Below are 20,605 nucleotides of genomic sequence, written 5' to 3'. Positions count from 1 at the left end.
CTCTCAGTAGAAAAGGAGGACACAAGCGTCTCCTCTGTTGTGTTGGTTTCTGTTTTTAAGCACTTCTCGGCTGAGAGTTTCAAAACAGTCCAAAAACACGGTTACACAACATCGCCATGACGTATTCAAATAATAAAATATTGATGCTGAGGATCGTAGGGATAATATGAAGACTAGTAATGAGAATAAGAATAATGAATAATAACAACATATTATAATATATTATTTTACCCTCTTTTTTTTTAAATTCCTCTATATAAAAACAGTGGTGAGAAGAAGTTAATACACAGTAGGGCTCTACTACCCCATCGGCTGATTTGGCACATTATACTCACTCTCTCATAAGAGCTACCTACTCAGTCTCAGCACACATTTAAATATTACTGCTGATTGGCCACCCATCCAGAACCATGTCATCTGATGTTTTAAATCTCCCAAACTCTGGTTGGAGTACAGCTGTGGTCACGTGTTTGACACTCTTGTCGTCAGCGAAATAATTTGTGAGATTTAATTTTTAAGGGTGGAATGATGACACAACCTACAGCTGCCGTGGTTTTAAAGAACAGGAACTGTGTGGGCAAAATACTAACCTGTGAGGAGGTTAGTCCCACATTTCTGTATTAAAAATCTATTTTCTCTATTGGTGTGATAGAGCTGATGTGCTTGAACATTATTTTCAATCTTTTCTAGCGGTACTGTCATTTTGTCCAGGCCTGTTTCATTGTTTGCTGTTTTTTTTAATGATTCTGTTGAACCAGATTTTAAAAGCAATGTCTTATTTTCATTGGTCAGATTTTAGTCATTTTTAAAATTAATTTCTTTTGTTAGCTTCAAGTGATTCCAGTGACCATTTGGGGGTTTTCTGTCTTTAGCAGTGAGTTGCCAACAATTTAGTCCAGGTGTGAAAATAGACTTTTCAGCAATATTTTAGTTTATGACTGTCCATTGATTTCAATCTTTTGATAAGTAATGCTAGTTTCTAAACTGCTACGGATTTTATTACTTAAAGCAGCTGCCAGTTGTTATTTGCCACCAGTCTGCCAAGGTCAGGGTGAAAGACCCAAACTGTCTGAGATGAGATGAAAACAGCTTCCATGTTCAGGAACAACCGCAAAACCACCAAAAAAACAAGCCTGACATAACCTGGAAGATTCTGAGTCGGTGTTTTGAGGTCCATTCAGTTTAGACTGACTTGTATCTGTTTTCAGTGCAGAAAAACAGTGGTTTTCTAAAATAGGCTTAGTAATGCTTTCTAGAATACAAACTAATTTAGGTGTTATAGCAGAAAAAAATAGAATCCTATTTGTATGTAAGGCATCATATTTTAAAATATTTATACATTTTCCTCTTTATATAAAATGACTCTTGTTTCTCACTTTTGCCTCTGTTTACTGTTGTCGGCATGTTGCTCCTAAACAGTCCAAAGGATGATTTTTATGTACACTGTTGTGTACATAAAACACAATGTTTGTATGTTTTACCTTTTCTTATGAAAATATTAAGTTATTTCTGAGAAAAAAAACCCTGATACCTTAAACTTTTCACATATCCCATGGGAAATAAACAAGAGCAAAATGGAGAATGTGCTTCAAAGCTGCTTTTTTTCTGTAATAGTGAAAAGATTCTGAAATTTTTTATTTTCCTTTTAGCAAACGGTTTGGCCTTTCGCTTTGCCGTTTTAGTTGTATCGATTTTGTGTTTCTTATATTGTTATATTCGTTCTCAGTTTTACAACATGGATGAGCCGGCCTCTCTTGAAATTAATTTCTCAGCAGCCTTTCAAAGACAAATTGCTTGTGCAGATGACAAAAAGATGAAGCTATGATGTCACGCTGACAGTAGGGATGTTTCGAAAAGTTAAGTAGGGCATTTCAAACATAAAAATACTGTAGCATCTGTTAGCCATGGCAAAGGCAGCGCTGTGCCACTGCTTCTTTTTTGCTGTTCAGTAGTAATAACTGCTGGATCACACAAGATATAGTAAATGAGGAAGACATCCTCAAAATGTTTTAGCTTTTCCTCAGATTGACACTAAAATAGTTGAGAAACAGTGACCAGCTGCCTTTTAAATTTGACAATAAATGTCTGCTTACTTGTTGTATAATCATTCCACCCTGAAAAAGAAAAGACCAAATTAATAATTAGAAGCCTAGGCTTATTTTTTATGAGCGAATGAAAACCTCTGAATAACACTGTACATTCATTATGAATGGTTGCTTTTCTGGTTGTTTGGCTCAGCTTTAGGAGAGTAATAATTATGGCTCTGTGAAGTTTGAGTTTGTTGGAAGGATCTAAAGCATCACTCGGATGTTCAAAATGGGTTTTCCTACCACATTTAGGGTTTTTCTACTCTTAATGTTGATTCTACATTTCTTCTTTCAAAACTTACAAATAGCTACATAAGTCTGAGCTATAATTTCCATTACATTACAAAAAAAGTGTCTCAGTCTCAATAATTTATTCATATTTTTGTTCACGATAATAGGTATATTAGCTTGGTCCTCATCCGTTTCAGGAGGAAAAGGCTTAGTTTGTGTAAAATGTGTGCATGTGTGTTTTGTGGCTCGGCGTGTGTAAACATGTGTGTGCAAAGTGATTTGTTTTGTAAATCCCATAAGCTGTTTGTGTATATTTACAAGTCTTTGATGAAAATATCCACATATTTGTATCAGTGTGTTGTGGATGCAGGGTGTTATACTGAGTTCAAGGTGTTTGGCAACTTCACAAATGGGATCAAGCTTTCTGCTGGGCAGATACACCCTTCCAGTAGTCAAGAATGTCATGAAGATCTTCATCCTTGGCAAACTGAACCTTCCGTCTCAGTGCATGCCCAGCTGCCACATATCCTTCGTCCTCTAAGGATGCCTGCCGATGCCTTTTACGGTGCATTTTGAACCTCTCCCAAAGCCCTAGGGTCGGGGTACACAGGAGCCCTTCCTCCTCCTCGTCTTCCTCAGGACTGGAGCAGTAGCTGAGGTTGTGGTATTGGGGTGAGAGCGGATAATTTTGTGACAGCTGGGAGTAGGCTAACTCCCGCTGCTTTGCTTGCCTGCTGAGAGTGATGGGATCCAACACAGAAGGCTTGCGTCCTCCCGGGTGGCGGTGAAGCTCCTGAAAGACTTGCGGATGATGCTGAAGTTCCTGGAGATGCTGCTGCGATCCTGGGTAGGAGTGGCGGTGTTCGTTGTACTGACGGATCCTCTGGGCCTCGGCCCGTAGGATAGCCGCAGCTGGGTTGACGGTGCGGATGGCGTCTCCTCCCCTTTCCCCGGGTGAAGCTCTTTCGATGTAGCGGGACTCTGACAAGTGGTACCCTCCCTCGGAGCGGAAGGAGCGAGGGCTCCGGGCGGAGCCAGGAGAGGAGGAGGTGCTTGGCCGTTTGGTTGTCGGAGGAGCTTCCATGCTGTGATGTCGTTGCAAAGATGGATGGTAACTCCTCAACCGTTCTTCTCTTCCTCCTCTTCCACCCTTGTAGACTGGTGAGAGGAACTCGCCTCCTCTCTCTCCTTGCTCGGACAGAAGTACCAGTTGTGGCTCCTCTGTCGAAACAGCTCCTCCACCCGCTGTGGGGGACTTTATTCCCTGCTGAAAGGATGTGGACTCTGATTTGAGAGCATCTATGCAGTTGTTAATGATTTGGTTAACTTTGTCAACTTCTTTCGCAATGGTGGATATCTCAGCTACTGAACCCTGAGGATTGGCTTGTGGCGACATCTCCCTTTCTCTCTCTCGCTCCCGTTCCTTTTCGATACCAGAGCCTCTGACCTCCATGTAGTTCAGCTTGGCAGACTTGTGTCCTGGAGTCTCTATCACCTCCTGAAGCTTGTACGGATCAATCTCGCCTCCCTGGGGAAGGTAGGGCATTCTGGACAGGCTTTCGCCCACAGCAAGCTTTTGTGAGACAGATCCTCCACTCCCTCCCTCTATGTCCCCTTCCCCGCCGTACTTCAGCTCTATCAACGTCCTCTGGATTCTGTTCATCTTTCTCTCCTTCTCCTCCATGATCCTCTTTTTCCTCAGGCAGTGCACGACGAGGCCGAGGAAGAGCAGCATGCCAAACAGACAGCCCAATATAGTCATGATGTAATGCGTGGCGGATGACTGATTGCGAATCCTGTCTGCACCGGCTCTTCGACCGGTAGAGAAGGTCAAACATGTGTGGTTGAACCTCAGGGAGTATCTTGTAGAAGCCACGCAGTAAGTGTAGTCCGTGTTAGGTGTCAAGTTCTTCAGCTCAATATCCTCGCTGTTTTTATTCAGAGTTTTGATTTCAGTAAAGAAGCTGTTATTGTACAGAATCAGTATGTACAATTTCTTAAACAGATAGGGAATCTGAACTGTTATCACTGCACTCGAATGTTCCACTTTTTTTATTGTCATGACAGGCTTGGAGTCTATTAAGTTAGGGCTGTTGCTTATCACTTCTTCAGGAGCCGTCCCCGAGGCACAATCATCCAGTCCGCAGGGCGAGGCGATGTCTGGCAGCTGGGTGGTGGAGTCAAAGATGTAGAAGGGTGTCACGCTGCTGCCATCGTCTGTGCACACCAGATTAAGCACATGCAGGGCATTGCGCTGGGCTGGCATGCGAGGGTTCTGGCTCAGCAGGTTGTATCCGGAGAATCCTTGAGGGGAGTCACACACCATCCGCTCGCTGGTTCTGTTGGGGAACACGGCAAGCCAGCGCAGGAAACCCAGAAGCTCACATGAGCAGTTGAAGGGGTTGGTGTAGAGTTCACAGGTCGTCAGCTTGGAGAGTCCAGAGAACAAACTGCCATCCAGAACCTGGATCCTGGAGTTGGACACAGAGAAAGATAGAGACTTACAGATACACTCATGCACTCGAACATCTCTCCCCAAAGTCTTCTCTCATCTTGTTCTGATGACCATTTGCTATTTAATGAATCAAATCGGTCTCTGGTCTCATCTTTTGACCTTCATCTATCGTTATGCCGCTATTAGAAAGTTGGCGCTCATTTGAGGAGGAGGCAGCAAAGCACAGGCCCCTTGCTGTTCAGGTAAGAACAGAGATTATTAAGCGTTGTGTTTATCCATGGTCCTGTGTTGTAAAATAGAACTTGATATTTACATTTTGTCTGTGTCGCTATCAGGTGAAAGATATAGTTTCAATCCAAACTCATGAAACTATATGAATTCTTAAAATAAAAATAATAGTAGCCATAAAGCTTCTCTTCCCACTGCCTCTCCACTCTTCAATGTACTTTGTTGTGCAGCCACACCATTCTTTCTTTTCACCAGTTTGTTATACACATACAAAGCTGCACACAGTACCTGTTCATGGAGAGATCTATATTCTCCAAATTGGGACACTCCCAGAAGGTATTGGTTGTAACAGTCTCGATGAGATTAGCTTGCAAGTAGAGATACTGCAGCTTGCCCAGGCCCCGCAGCATCCCCTCTGTCAGGTTTCTCAATTTGTTAAAGCCCATCTGGAGAACCTGGGGAGACAAAGACAAGTGGGATTATCCTAATCTCTGAAGAGCCCGACAGTGCCAGGCGTTGCTCACTACAAGCTGCAAACATACAGAACTAACAGCTGACGGTTCAGAACAGCTACTTTTTCACATGGTGATCTAAGCCTCTATGCTGCGAATGAATTTTTACCCAGATCTGTCTTGTTCGCATTTTAGCTCCTGGCACCGCTCCAGCAGCTCGGGTGTATTGCATGGAGACTCATTATTGAAAAGCATAAATGAGTGGATGTTTTCAACATCATATCGGTTTCCATTCGCATATGTTAGCCGGAGGAGAGTTTTTATCCTTCATTTAGATAAAAGTAAAGCATCACACAGAAAACGTCATTGATTACTTTGAGAATCAATGACAGTCTAATTCATTTATGTTCTAGAATTAGCGTTGATTAAACACCTTTAGTATTTGTCTAGGTTTGTGATTGAACTTATCTAAAAATGAAAAGTTAGAATTTTCACAACAGCGTTGCATTGTCACCTTATTATTTAGGAACAGACATTAAAGCTGCAGTATTTTATAAAAAATGTTATTTACATACGTATGTGTTAAAACTGTCACTATGTCGTCACAGTATCGAATGAGAGATAATCTGTGAAAAAATTGAGCTCCCTTGACTCCTCTCTGTGTCGTCTAAAGAAAAGTACCGTTCCAATCAGAGCCAGGAGGAGGGGCTTAGCAGTGTGAATCATCCTCATGTTCATGATGCTCAGTGTGCTAATGGCAGAGAAACAATTTACGGTTTCAGAAAAACTGTTTATCCGTCGTCATTGCGCATTCATGGCAAATTTTGTTGTGGGAAAGTTTCTCCAATATAGCAGAGAGCAACGGAGGAAGGTGTGAGCAGCGCATACACAAACATGATTGGTGGAACCCAATGCTGACCCTCCCCCTGGCTCTGATTGGTTGTTTCAGACTGAGAGGTTTATTTCTGCAAATTGAGCTTTGACAGATTGTCTGTCTTGTACTCTGCAGGACAAGGAGCCCAAACCACGACTTTGCTAGGAAAAATGTTTAAAAGCTAAAGACATAATTTTATTTTGTAAAATAATTATATTGCGCATTTATGTTTGCGTTATTGCATCTGATATTTGTTTAGTGTAATTAATGTGAGGTTTAACATGTGTTGGTGTGTATCAGTGAACATCTCATGTTCTCAGATACACTTGATCCAATCTCACTGAGTTTGAGCTATTTTACAGAAAAGGGCAGTTTTGGGTCTCTGGATGTTAGAGCATGCATTCTCTAGATAAAAGACGAATACTTTTGTTGTGCGTGGGCCTACAGACGTGTGTCCATTTATCTACTATCACGGCTCACCTGCAGGTTAAACTGCGCCGAGAACGCTCCGTCTTCCACATAGCTGATATCGTTCTTGGTGAGGTTCAGGTAGGTGAGGTTTCCGAAGCGACTGAGCGAGGAATAATGCACCGACCGTATCTTGTTCTCATTCAGCCTCAGATCCACGATCGTGCTGCGGATGTAGTAGATATTTAACCAAAACAAAAAATTTAAAAAGCAATTAGAAAGAAGCTTTTAAGCGCTTTTTTTTTTTTACCTGTTTATGTGGGAGGGGATGGCCTCATAAGGCGGCTGGTTCATACTGCAGATGGCCAGCCACACAAAGCCTTTCTCCCCTTCGATAAGCCAACAGTCTGCCGTTACAGCCGGCAGTCGGAGCAGCGACAGCAGAGCGAGCCAGCAGACAAAGGAGCCGGTTGTGGATAAGATTCCTGCCTTGCTATGTCTCAGCTGTCCTGTTCTCTGGGCCGTTTGGGACGTCATTACAATGTCCGACGGAGGAATCCGACCAGAGATCCCTGCCATTTAACATTTATTCATGTAGCCTCCAGTCATTAGAAAGCTTTGGCCAAATTTTGTTTTCCTCTTGGATTATTAAATGACTGATTAGAGTAAAAATTAATGAATCACTAGGATATGGCCCTTTACTGGCAGTAAGTAAACAGCATCTATCGCCTACATAAAGTCCACATGTATTATTTTCGGTGGAAATTGGCAAGCTGAGTTTGTCCTGCTGCTAGACCGGTTTTCACGTCTCCTGAGGCCATCTCTTATTCGACCGGTTCCTCTTCTCATTCTTCCTCGGCGCTCGTCGGTCTTCCCTCGGCACGAGAACTCGTCTCTGGTGAGAAAAACAAACGGAGACGAGGGTGTTAGTCGAGGGCCTTTCATTAAGCAGACGCGTTCTCAACCCTGTTACCGACATGATGAGGCGGGGAGGAAACTTATTCCCTCCCCGTCTAAATTGATATATGCAGCCGTACACGGACAGCGTTGAGTTCTTACACTCAGAAGACATCGCAAGTACAAATCACACCTGCTTGTTTTTTTTTAACAGATTCTGTTCTGCTGTTCCTCCATTAGCCTCGGGGCTTTGGTGGGCTGCCGCTAACAATAGTCCAGCTATAGATACTCTTTCTAATTAATTTATGTGGGCCAAATAAAACACTCTCTGTGAGAGAAAAAAAAAAGAAAAGGAAAGCTGATGCATGATGGATTGAGAGGCTCCCAGCAGGCCTCTCTTGGTGAGAATTGGTGTGGAGGGGGAAAGAGATGAATGCAGCAAGCATGAGAGAAGGAAGCTAGCAAGAAAGAAAAGAAGCAGCATTCCTGTTTGACAAAAGCTCATTCTGGAAACAAACTAGGATAAAGTATTCTTTGAGTGCTTGAGAAATCTGTTTGGGGAAAAAAAGGGGCAGAGATCAAACAGGAAGTGACATCAAATAGATTAAGGAAATCCTTGATTGTTTCAACAACACAAAAGCCCAATGTTTATACCAATATGCTGATGCCTTATTTGAAGTTTTGAAGTTTAAGTCTTGAAGTTCCTCTTGCATTTGTAACATTTTCAGTTTTACTTTCCTCGCGCCGTCACCAGGCTTAGTGCAGGAACTGCTGCCAGATTCACGCACACAGCGGGCGAACTCACAGTGGCACAAGAAACGGCCTGCCTTCCTGCAGACCGAGGGTTGAAGCTTAGGTAAACAAAACGTTGAGAACACAAATCACCGGGGTGCAGGAAGGCTGCAGAGCTGGAAGGGACACGAGGGATGCAGAGACGGCTGATTCCTGCCTGCAGGAGCAGAGGAGGGAGCTGGAGTGCAGGCCAGCTGGGGGAAATGTGCACCTGCCCTCCTTTTGTAACGTATACAGATAACAGCTAACATGATACACACAGAAAGAAATGTTAGGAGGCTGTCAGCCTTTTTTCCATTTCGCATCATTCATTGGGTTCCCCTCCACGCTCCCGCTAACAGCCATCCCGTCTGGAGAACGGCCCTGTGGCACATGCCAGCATTTAAAATCGTGACCAGCTTGCTTCACACTCGTCATCGTACTTTCAAAAATTTATGAGGTACAAGCCGTCTTAGGATGAGAAACTTAATGTGACCTTCCCGTTGCTTTACAGAAAGAAGGATTGCTGCGATTAAAGTGACGTACCTTATGCTAATGCAGAGGAACCCTTTGAAATTCACACACCAGATCCAAATACACTCTGCACTATTGAGGACAGGAGAGCATCAGGGGCCACAACAGGGTTATAATAGCTTTGGTTTTTTTTTATTATAGTTTAGTTGTATCTTTCATTGTGACTTTTTGTTTAATTCAGTTAGTTCTTATTGTGTTTACTAGTTTTTATTAGTTATTAGTTAAATATTGCTTAGTTTCAGTTTAGTTTTTATTAGTTATAGTTTTCTAATACATCACATTTTGGTGCAGAACTCAGAAAGGTCAGCGTATTGTATTGTGATTATGTATACATAGATTGGGTAATGAATACTCAACAAATGATACAATTTTGAGAACAATTTATTCAATTATTGTTGAAGAACCAACTGACTGGTGATTTCTCCCAACTTTTGCTGTTGCCATTTTGCAGACTAACGTGTAAGAGCCACCAGGAGGAGAATAGAGTGATGCAATTCGTCGACAGATGGCGTACACTGCTTGTGTGGGGCTAAAAAAAACAACATATCAGTTTAAAAGACTAATAAATTCATAAACATGAAAATAAGATATATCTATGATAGTGAACAAATATCAGGAGTTGAGCTTGCTTAGCCTGGGACTTTGATTTCTGGGCTAAAATGGTCAAAGAATTTTGTGATAATTTATTTGTAAAAGCAACAAAGGCCATAGAGTGAGCCAACAAAACAAGAACGAACAAAAAAAAAAAATCATGTTTTCATGTTTCATTGTGCTGTGATAAATCCTAACAGGCGTGTGTGTGTGTGTTTTTACACACACACACACATTGCTCCTTCTCTTTCTTGTGTATGACTGATGAGGAGCATTTGTAGATGCGTTTCCTCCAGGGCAGGTTGTGAGTGAGGCAGAAATATGAGCACATTAATAACAGACACACTCATATATGTACACACACACAGACAGCCATGCAAACACAGGCAAAAGAGAAACATCCTGCAGCTCTTCATTTCAGAGTGTAGTGGCACATCACACACTTAAACAGGTTCTCTCATTACTATTCAGAACCAACGTGCGAAGCAGCAGCAGACTAGCTAAAAGTCATCAAGAAAAAAAACGATGGCATATTTGAGGAGAGAAGGCAGATACACTTACAGAACAGCAAGACTCTACACATACTGTCATTAACTAATTTACACGTTGAAGAAACCAAACAGAAACCAATCAGAGCCAGGAGGCTGTCAGTCAACCTCGTGAACGCGCTGCCCATTCTTCAGACTGGAGAATGGATGAACATTGTGAAGACGCACTGAAGGTGAACTATTAGGAACAGAAGGAGCTTCTTAAAGAGACAGAATCCTAATTTCAAGTCATCAAACTGGGAAGTCAAATTTCTTTTATGTTTGACATACACATTTGATCAACATATGGATTTTATCAACATAGTTGAATGCGCCACAATGGGCCTGAAATCCATATCACACTGGTCCTTTCAGGGTGCATTCACACCAGCCCTGTTTAGTCCGCTTAAGCTGAACTCTAGTTCATTTGTCTAGAAGCTCCAGTTCATTTGGGGAGGTATGAATGCACAATCAAACTCTGATGTGGCCCAAAAAGTGAACTCTGGTCCTCTGGTTCGGTTCTACTGAATGGTTGGAATGTATATGTGAACGGCATGTGGACCAGAGACCGCTATAAAAGCATGAAGTGGACTTCATCCAGAGGATTCTGGATCAATAGATCTAATGGAAATGGCTTGTGATATTTTACCAAAGATAAAAGAAAAATCCTACAACCACTTACATCTGACACTACTCCATTTTTGTTTACATTTTGTGAAGAAGGAAGTTGAGCTCAGTGTCGTTTTCTGAGGTATTCGTGTTGTTTCCTTCAGTAGTTCTTGGTGCAGCGCCACCACAGGCGAGGGTGGGGAACAGGTTTTTCAATTAATTTGGATCATTTCACACAGCTCAGTGTAAAACACATCGGCTGAAAATGTAGTAAATGTTCAGTTTCTGGTCCCTGAACTGAGTCTACCAGAGTATCAGATGTGGAAACACCATAAACATCCCAACTTTTTGTGAATAGTTCATATTAGGCACAACATTCTGACCATCTGTTATATATTTTTATTCAACATTTGCATAAACGGCGTTGTTGTGAAACTGTGGTATTTTTAAGGTACCTTATACTATTGTGAGACTCACATACTGAACCATGCCTACGATATACCAGTTCTTGACAATATATAAAGTAATGTACTTTTTTTTAAAAATGTGAATGACTAGAGAATATTAAAATACAGCATTACTGAACAGGCATAATAATCCAAGTTCTCTCTGTAGGATTCAGCGTTTTCACACCTTTTTCTTTTATCAGATTGTTCACCTAAAACTTCACTACAATCACTTTCTTCTTCTCGGGTATGAAAAAAAAGCCTCGACGTTTATATGCCAGAAATCAAAAATCACCCGGCACTTTTAAGTGATCGGTGACAGAGTGTTTGTGACGAGAAGAGACGCCATAAACACCTACAAACACTAAAGGAAACGACAGGAACAAAGAGACGGTGTGCTGTGACAGGAGAAACCATCTTAATGTTCATCTTTTCAGACTGATTCATCCGTGGCTTCAAGTGTTGTTTCGCTGTCTCAAACTGTAAGCAAAGAGTCAACAAAGCCATGCAGCTGACTATACAAACTTAACCTTTCAGCCAGGGCATATTTTATTCAAGAAGCAGTCAGGCTTCTTCCATCACACAACTCACTTTTCTAAGCTGCTTGAAACACCTTGTTTGAAGTCCAGGCTTTTACTCCGTCACCATAAAATGCATTTGCATAATGTTCTTAGTGGCCAGGTCCGACACATCTCAAACAAAGTTCTGCCTTATTTTCCCCCATTAAACAGCAACTCAACCTGAGCCAGGTGGGCACTCCACAGATGAGCTGAGGTTAATTGAACCAGCGATGACATCAGTTTGATCGGTTTTGGCAAAAAACACACGATCTGTTTTATCAGAAACAATAGCATAAATGCAGACCTGTGAAATCCATTCCACTCTCCAAATTCGTTTAATTTTTCCAAATATTCCACTTTTTCTATTTTTACTTTTCCCACTCAGGTCTTCTGGCTTTGTCTGCTCTGCACCACAAATCTAGAACAAACTTCTAGAAAATTGCAAAACAGCTGAAACACGGAGTTCCTTTAAATCAAGGCAAATCCCCCCCACCCGTATAAAGTGGCTTTTAACCCATAATAAATGGGACATTGATCTTCATATTTGATGTGTATTGATGATTTTGATGATGGCACTTGACCTGTTGTAATGTCTGTCACTGGTTTTCACAACCGTTGACTATATAGAAGAAGAAGAATTACTTTATTCATCCCAGCAGGGAAATTATTTCGCAGTTACAGCAAGAATTTTTTTATACACAGATTAACACACACGACAGGAGCTGCGTCTGCAGGCAGCTGAGCCGGCACCATTTTTGAAGGAGGACATGCAGCAAAGGTCGTCGGGACCAGGAGTCGAACCCGCGACGTCCGCGGGTCTAAAGCCTCCAAATGTAGGGCATGCTAACCCCCTGCGCCACCACGGCACGCCCCTATGCATATGACGTGCTTATGATGGGTTTTATTTGTTGTTTTGTTTTTTACAATGTAAAGCATTTTGAACTGCCATGTTGGTGAAATGTGCTATACAAATAAACTTGATTGATTGATTTTCAATTCCAACCATATTTATCGATTTACCCAAAATGGAAATATAGAGTGGATGGAAACAGTTCAACCAATCAATGGCCAGAGATCCGTATTTAACGTTATTCAAGTTTCACAAGTATAGCAAAGTGGTGTAGTTCAGCAGAACACTGGACAATACGGAGTATTTAAAAGTATGTCACTATCATTAAAAAACAAAGAAATTCAGTCGTCTTTTTAGGGTAGTTTTTAAATCCTGCCATTCCCTTATTAGGAAGTTCATTTTGATGTTTGTTCTTTTCATAATAGAATACACAAATCCTTCTCCACTTTGCTGTTGTTACATCTAAATTTTCCCATTGTGGGATAATAAAACATTTTTTTTTTCCTATTTTATTTAAGTCAGATGTGTTGATAAACCGTGGTGAGGATCAGGACTGAGAACAGTAGGTTCAAATCAACGCAGATGTATGTGTTTAGAATGGTCCAGTCAAAGTCTAGATTTAAATACAATTGAGACCTTGTCAACACTTGACACATAAATCATTTTTAGCTGATCTAAACGGGCTTGAATAACCTCGTTAGTACAGACTTACCCCCAAAAGCTGGAGTCATAATTGCACTAAAAGGCGATTCTACAAACCAAAAATTACATATTCTCTTTCTGCTTCACAATTAGGCACTAATTGCCTGTCATGAAATCAGCATCAGAACACATTGAAGTTTGTGACTGTGACGTGACAAAATGTGAGAAAATTCACGGAGAATGAAAATGGAAGTGTGGAGCAGACGATCCCTGCACCTCCATGGGGATGTCGTCTCAATGCCACCCATCTCTCTCTCCATCCATCACAGACTGATTGACTCCTGCAGAAATGAGCCTTCAACATCACACTGCATCACAAATCCCGAAGGGAAACAACAGTGTACATCTTTCCTTTCCCTCCAACACCCCCGGCTGTTTAACAGCTGGGGGGAGACGGGGGACGGTGAGAGGGAGTTGACGCTAGTAATAAAAAAAGGCGGTGCAGTGTGAGGTTTAAGTTGACATCCTGGTTTACCCTATAAGAGATATGAACACAGAGCATGGCTGACATTTCTACAGTAAAAATAGAGAGCGGTCTCCTCTGCTCCGCTTTGTAAACGGCCACAACAGGGCAGAAAATGCCATTCTTCAAGCTCCTCTGCTTTTCCTCATCTTGGAATATCATCTGTCTCTGTGGGGGTTTCCCCCCCCTGTCTTGGCATAGAGGTTAGGCCAGAACAAAAGGCAGATCTGATAGGATCTCCTCAGTTTATGGCTTGAAAAAATTAAAATAATAATTATACCATCACCTGACACAACATTCCTCCAAAAGCTGCTACACATTCAAACATGCATACAGATATTCACACACACACACGCGGGTATGATAGGTGTGTGCGTGTGCGTGCGTGTGTGTGTGCAAGCATTAGGCCAAACAGGGTTTTAGCACACATAATGGGATTTCACACTTTGAAATACACACACGGACACACACTAATGTTGAAGATAAACATGTCTGAAAGCTATGTGTGATCCAAATGTACACCCCTAAACACGCCCACACACCCACACACACATATGTTTTTCTATCTTCACAGGGACTTTGCTTAGCCATGCATTCATTTTCCATTCATTTCTACTGCCTAACCCTGACACTTACCTTAACCCCAACCATCCCCGACCCTGAACCTGTCCTGAACCTGACCCTGAACCTGACCTAAACTCATGTTACACCTGACCAAAAAACAGCATTTCCTCTTATGGGATCTGGGCTTTGGGCCTCACAATGTAGCATTTGTTGGAAAAATGGGCCTTATAAGGTGAGAAATGCTAAAACACACATACACCCACACACACACTCCTACTGTCCCTGATGTAAAAGGATTTGTCAGGCTCCCACACTGTACACATGCAAAGCTAATGGATCTCCACTGAGAAACACCATCCGTTTAAAAAAAAAAAGGGAAAAAAAAGGTGTAGCTCCTGACCGAGAGGAGACACAGAAACACACACACACCTGTTGAGGTAGAAAAACTGCTATCCACAAAGGGAGCAGGTCAGGCCTTCCTCTTTATGGACAGTTTCTGTCCTGACAGGACGTTTGAGCACACACTTCAGCCTCAAATTCTCATTTTGTTTTAAAGCTGCTGCTTCCGAAGCAGAGAGTTTATATCTACTTCCAGTCATTTTTTGACCCATGGTCTGTAGCATGATTTACATTTTCTTCACCAGATGCATTTAACTGCATCCTGAAAGTGCAAAAATGCTGCAGAGCTGCCCAGATTCAGAAAGGCAAATGTCCCCACAATGGCTGCCGGTGTTCAAGATTAGCTACGTTTCCATTGGCCATATAATCGCGCAATTTGACATTTTAAAAATAATTTTGCTTAATGGAAACGTGGCAGTTTCGAAATTGGTTTATTTCGCGAAACAGGCAATGGAATCACTTCTTTCTCGTCACACGAGTCACATGATCAACAACCGGATGTTGCCACTGGCAGAAACTACGAAGACAATGACGGCAGGAAGTAGTTGGAGGATGATGTTTTTTAATGACTCATCGCATGAACAAACTTTCACATGTGTAACTTTCATTTGGTTTCCTATTTAATGGAAATGGCAATTGCAAAGTTGTTTTTCCTTTATATTATTGGAATATCGATAAAGTTTTGCTCATATGCAACTTGTGATGCAGCCTCAGTTGCCTGCCATTGGTGTTCTTTTGATTCTATGTGCAGAGGGTGATTTTATTACGTGTGGCATGTCGAACAACGTGAATAGTTCTTGCTCAGAAGCCCATTCAAAGCTAAAACATTTACTCCTCAGGAATGTAACCTCTCCTTTGTCGGCTTACTGATGGAATGAGTCACATTTTTCAGTAGACGGATTTCTGTTACAGAAGGAGCTATGAGTTTGAACCGGCGCTTTATCTTCATGACTTTGATGAACTTGGTTCAATTTCTGTTTGTCATTCTTCTGTTTAGAAAGTACAGCAACAGAAGTAGCAGAGAATCTGCTGTTTAGTGTAAAAATGTGCTTCAGATGGTTTTGACGCTGACTTTTTGAGGGCGGGTGATTCCCCCCAAAACAGGATGATAGTTTAGAGTTTTTCATTGAAGTTTGGTATATTTCTTTGTGACTTTTTTCTTGTCTAATTTAGTTAGTTTTAATTCATTTTTAAGAGAGTGCATGCTAGTTTTTATTAGTTAAATATTGCTTAGTTTTAATTATAGTAGTAGGTTTTGTTTTCTCATAATTAATTTTTAGGTGCAGAATTCAAAACGGTCAACGCATCATATTGTGACTATGTAAACATCGATTGTTTACACCGATGCAGAAGGTTCCAGTTTCAAAAAGTGTCAAACAAAATCAAAATCTGACTTTGTTTTCTCCCAACTTTTGCTGCCGCCATTTTGCGGACTCGCTAAGAGCCGCTCCTCTTGGCGCGTCGGAGCCATCAGGAGCAAATTACCTCAACTGTCAAAGTAATTTGCCGACAGTTGACGTAAGCTGCTTGTGTGGTGAAAATTATTTCAAGGATATTATATCTATAATTTAAGAACGTTTTAGTTATGGTTACAAACGCACAGTTCCAGATAGTTATAGTTTTCCCCCATTAATTACCGTTTTTATTTATTTCAGTGATCAAAAATGTGTTTTCAATTTCAGTTTCTGTTGTTGTTGTTAGTTTTAGTCCAGAAAATCAAGAAGATCTTTACGACTAACGATTAGCCCATGGCCTCAGTGTGGCGTCTCTGCATGAAGTCTGCAGAGGAGCATGGTATGTGTAAAGATTTATTTTTCATAGACCAGGGGAGTGCTTCTAGTGACCAGTAATGTTAAACTGTTAGCAATTAAAATGGAATAACGCACAATATTTCTTTCCAGGCGAGCGTGAAATTTGTAAATCAAGCTTCAAGGCTGTGTGGAGCCAACCGACTCCCACGCAGGCCTCTGCACAGATCGCTCCTGGCAACGCCACCAGAATAACGAGCAGCCGATAAGAAGGGCAAACCTTCCAGAGGAGAGGAAGACTGAAGCAATCCAGGAGACGCATCCCTGACTGAATCGGTGAGGATGAATACAAGGGAAATTTTCTTAAATGTGTGGGCGAGTTTTTTTTTCAGAGGCTCTCTGTGGAATGATAGCAGACAGAATGGATCGGTGGAGAAACTCTGCAAACACGCAAGAATGCAGACGACCCAGACATCAGTGCCACAGACATTCCCCAGTCACATCCTGACATGGTGGAACATCATGTTCTGATTCATTCAGTTTCCTCTGAATGAGGAAAGGTTTAGTTGAACATTGTGGTTTGGATGATTGTTTAGGATGTTGACTTTGAGCAATAATTTATTTAATATGCACTGCAAAAACTAAAACTCTAACTCAGGAGTTTTGGTCTAGATTCTAGCGCAAATATCGTACTGCACTTGAAATAAGACAAAACTAACTTAGACATAAGTTTTTAATAAGAATAGGGAGCTTGTTTTAAGTTAATAATTCCTTAAAATTGGGGAAGACATACTTGTTTGGCAGATAATTTGTCTTATAAAAGACATTTTTGCATTTTGGGGGGAAATACAGTGTTGAGTGATTATTTTGTAAATTTTATCAATTTATTTTATTAACGTGATTTAATTGTTTGAGTAATCTGAATTCCAATCAAGCCAATTAATTTAATTAGGAATTTGTTTAATCTTTTTTATGTGTAACCAGATATTGGTAGTAACTTAAAAAATAAAAAATAAACATTTTGGGGAATAGTTTTATTAAAACAAACCTTTTTATTTTTACTTGAGGTTCCTTAAGTAACTTGGCCATGGCCTTCCTATGCAATTCCACTCATTTTTTATTACTCCTCACTGCTCAGTCTTGGCTTTCTCCCATTGACAAGGATTCCTCCGGTAGAGTTTCAACTGGACCAGACTTAATGGAGGAGCATTGTCGCGATGACCTGCTGAAGGAGGAGATTCACAAAGAGCAGGAGCTTCTTAAAGAACAGAAATCCAATCTCAAAGTATTAAATTGTGTTAACATTTAAGAAAAGGGATTTGTTTTCAACCTGAAAGAAAGAAGCTAAAAGTCCAAATTGTGTTTCTGGTCATTTTAACACCAGAATGTTGTGATTCTATAATTTTGGTCATTTCATGACTGAGTTTTTTGGGTGCAAGTTGGACATCCTGAACTAGACACTTTGCATCACCAATGTGTCAATTCATACCTGAGAAAAACTGTCTATAACCTATTCACAGTTTGCTGCAAAGAATTGAGATCATGTGACTCAAACTAATAATATCCACCAGCAGGAAATGGTGCTAAATGCGCTAATGGTAGAGAAACAACTTTATCTGACATCATCGGTGGCCATGCTAACTAACCTGAGCATTGACAGCATGCTATGCTAGCTGCATCGTAGCAGAAAGTGCTAAGACCCGCCTCCTGGCTCTGATTGGTTGATTCTAGTTAGCACTGCGAGAAGGCAGAAAAGCTTAATTTATTTTAACAGATTGTCTCATAATGTCACGACATAGTAACAATTTCAACAAATATGTAAAACATTTTTTTTTTTTAGAAAAGTTACAAACTCCAGCTCTTATGTGACCCACATTACCTAATTGTGTTTCTTTCCACATAATTTCTGAAGCATTTTACATGAAACGATACCTGTAAAATCATGCCAAATTAAGAAAAGATCATATCAAAGCAGCAGCTCTGATGCAGGAATCCGTTCTTGAAACATTCAGTAAAATGCACAACTTCTCCACCAACCAAGGACATCAGAGCAAAAAACTAAATAAATCGAGGGATTTCTTAGTAATAGAAAATGGAGCTTATGTACTCTGCTAGCTAGACCGTGTCATGGGTCTGTCTAAAAACTTTTCGCGAGAGTTTGACTGCAGAACTTTACCCGACAAATTACAGAAGCTAAGTACCATAACTCAGAGGAAAACGCTTCTCTCATCTCTCTCATCTCTGTCTCTCTCCGGCTCTGTGGCGCGCTCTCAGAGACAAACGCTCAGGCTCTCACACAATGCACACGGCTTGCAGCAGCTCAGGAAGCATCACTCAGACACCACAAGCTGTTCGTTTCCTTCCTGTCTGGATGCTTGCAGCCAACTGTAAAATATGACCAAAGCACCATCAGGATGACAAGCAACAGATAAAAAAGAAGGACCTCACAATTCATAGACATGCGTCTCATTAGACTTGAAAGTCTGCAATAAGTGTTTGTTGATTGTTGTCTGCTTTATTAGATCTTTGTCTGTGATATGCATCAGGCACTTAGGGAAATCCATCTCACTCGTCTTGCTTCTGTGATGGTTACCTTGAGTTTAACCATCATTCAAAACAACGTTTTTATCCTATAATGTACGTCTCCTGTTGCGTAACATAGTGAGTTTTACAACAATCCTACAGGGATTACAGTTGATCCACACTGATTCCAGCAGACTTAAAGGGGCAGTATTGTGTATCTTTCAGGCATATAGTGTCATTTTATAGCACAATCAAGTAACCATGTTAACTTCAGCAGTTATAAAAATGCCATATATGTCGAATATGACTTAAAATAAATGTGACTTTGTAAATTAACACCTTGAAATTGGACCTCTGTCTCTTTAAGAAAATCTTGCTCTTTCTGAAACTCCGCTGTCATGACGTCATCACAACATGGATCCTCTTTGGATGGATTAACCCTTTAACAATGTTTATTTTTTGTTTTTTTTACCAGCGGTCCTCTGAGCAGTAGCTTATAGAACCTTTGTGCTTGAATTACTGGATCAGTGCAGAGTAGCATGGAGGTGATCAGGTTTCTTGACCTTCTTCATCTTGAACTTTCCCCAGAGATTTTTTCTGGGTGAACCTTTTTTCCCACAGTCCCATCGCTCAGTGGTTATCCCTGATGCTTTTGCATGTTTTTTTTTAATTTTTTGCCACATTTACTCCTTCCACTAAGTTTTTCATCATTCATGCATACAGCATTCCGAGCAGCCAGTTTGTTTTGCAGCAACTTTTTGTGACTCACCCTTCTTGTCAGGCTGTCAGTGGCTCTTTGCTGAAGAACTGTTCAACTCAGCAGTCTTCCCCCATTATAGGTTTCAGCAGGGCTTCCCAAACTTTCCCACATCACGGCCCCCAAACAGCAGTAACTACTGGCCCTGGAGCCCCTTTGCAAACCCGCAGTCATTGAAACAGATTATGTAAAAAAAACAAAAAAACATTAACCTTTAGAATGTTTTCTTTTTACTTTTATTCTCTGTTCTCAATAATTATTACATTCATGTAGCATAATTGCTGCCTCCTGCCCTTCAGATTTTAGTTAGCCATGCTATGCTAGCTTGTAGAGCAAAACAGCTCGATGAATTTGACTGTCAAGGATGAGGATTGCAAATAACATTTCAGTAAGTCATTTTTACTTAGATCTTTTAAGAATGATTGAAATATACAGACCAAAAGTTTGGACACACATTCTCATTGAATTCAATGAGAACGTGTGTCCAAACTTTTGGTCTGTACTGTATATTCAATTTTATGATTAAAAAATAATATTCTGTTAGATACATTTTCATATTTTTGCTCCCCCTCCCCCTGGTGGCCTCGCAGGGGACCGCGGCTAAACCTTAGGAAAACGCTGTGCTGTAGCATGGCCATAACATGACATGTAGGCATCTAAATATTTTTCCTTGTCGTATTTAACATTCAAATTGTCCACCTTTTGGGTTTACATTAGGCCTAATAATCAACAGTAACACAAAAAACATGAAAACGTTCCACTTTGTGTCTAATGAAGCTCTGTAATTTACATGGTTCACTTTTTATATTGCAATTCTGCATTTTCTGATGATATTTGACTTAACTGAGAGGCATCAGTATGTCAGCTTCTCCCAGTCCATCAATACACCTTCAGTTACAAAGAAAGCATCAGGAGTCATCATCAGTGTC

The 20,605-nt window shown here is 40.9% G+C and overlaps 1 protein-coding gene across 1 annotated transcript in view; it reads right to left on the bottom strand.

The window, feature by feature from the left end:
• Nucleotides 1-235: 235 nt before the first annotated feature.
• The window catches only part of LOC102234045 (protein ELFN1-like), a 119,060-nt gene continuing 98,690 nt past the window's right edge, over nt 236-20,605 (bottom strand). Inside the window, exons 3-6 of the mRNA XM_023334328.1 lie at nt 7,046-7,630; nt 6,808-6,961; nt 5,290-5,456; nt 236-4,789 (exon numbers count right to left, since the gene is read on the bottom strand). Coding sequence (XP_023190096.1) covers nt 2,734-4,789; nt 5,290-5,456; nt 6,808-6,961; nt 7,046-7,314 — 2,646 coding nt within the window. The 5' untranslated portion in view covers nt 7,315-7,630 and the 3' untranslated portion in view covers nt 236-2,733. The remainder of the gene's footprint in view (nt 4,790-5,289; nt 5,457-6,807; nt 6,962-7,045; nt 7,631-20,605) is intronic.

This window comes from Xiphophorus maculatus, chromosome 5, assembly GCF_002775205.1.
Source record: "Xiphophorus maculatus strain JP 163 A chromosome 5, X_maculatus-5.0-male, whole genome shotgun sequence".
In the NCBI taxonomy this organism is placed as follows: Eukaryota; Metazoa; Chordata; class Actinopteri; order Cyprinodontiformes; family Poeciliidae; genus Xiphophorus; species Xiphophorus maculatus.
The sequence above is the reverse complement of the archived record's forward strand: the minus strand, read 5'-3'. Positions and strand labels throughout refer to the sequence as shown.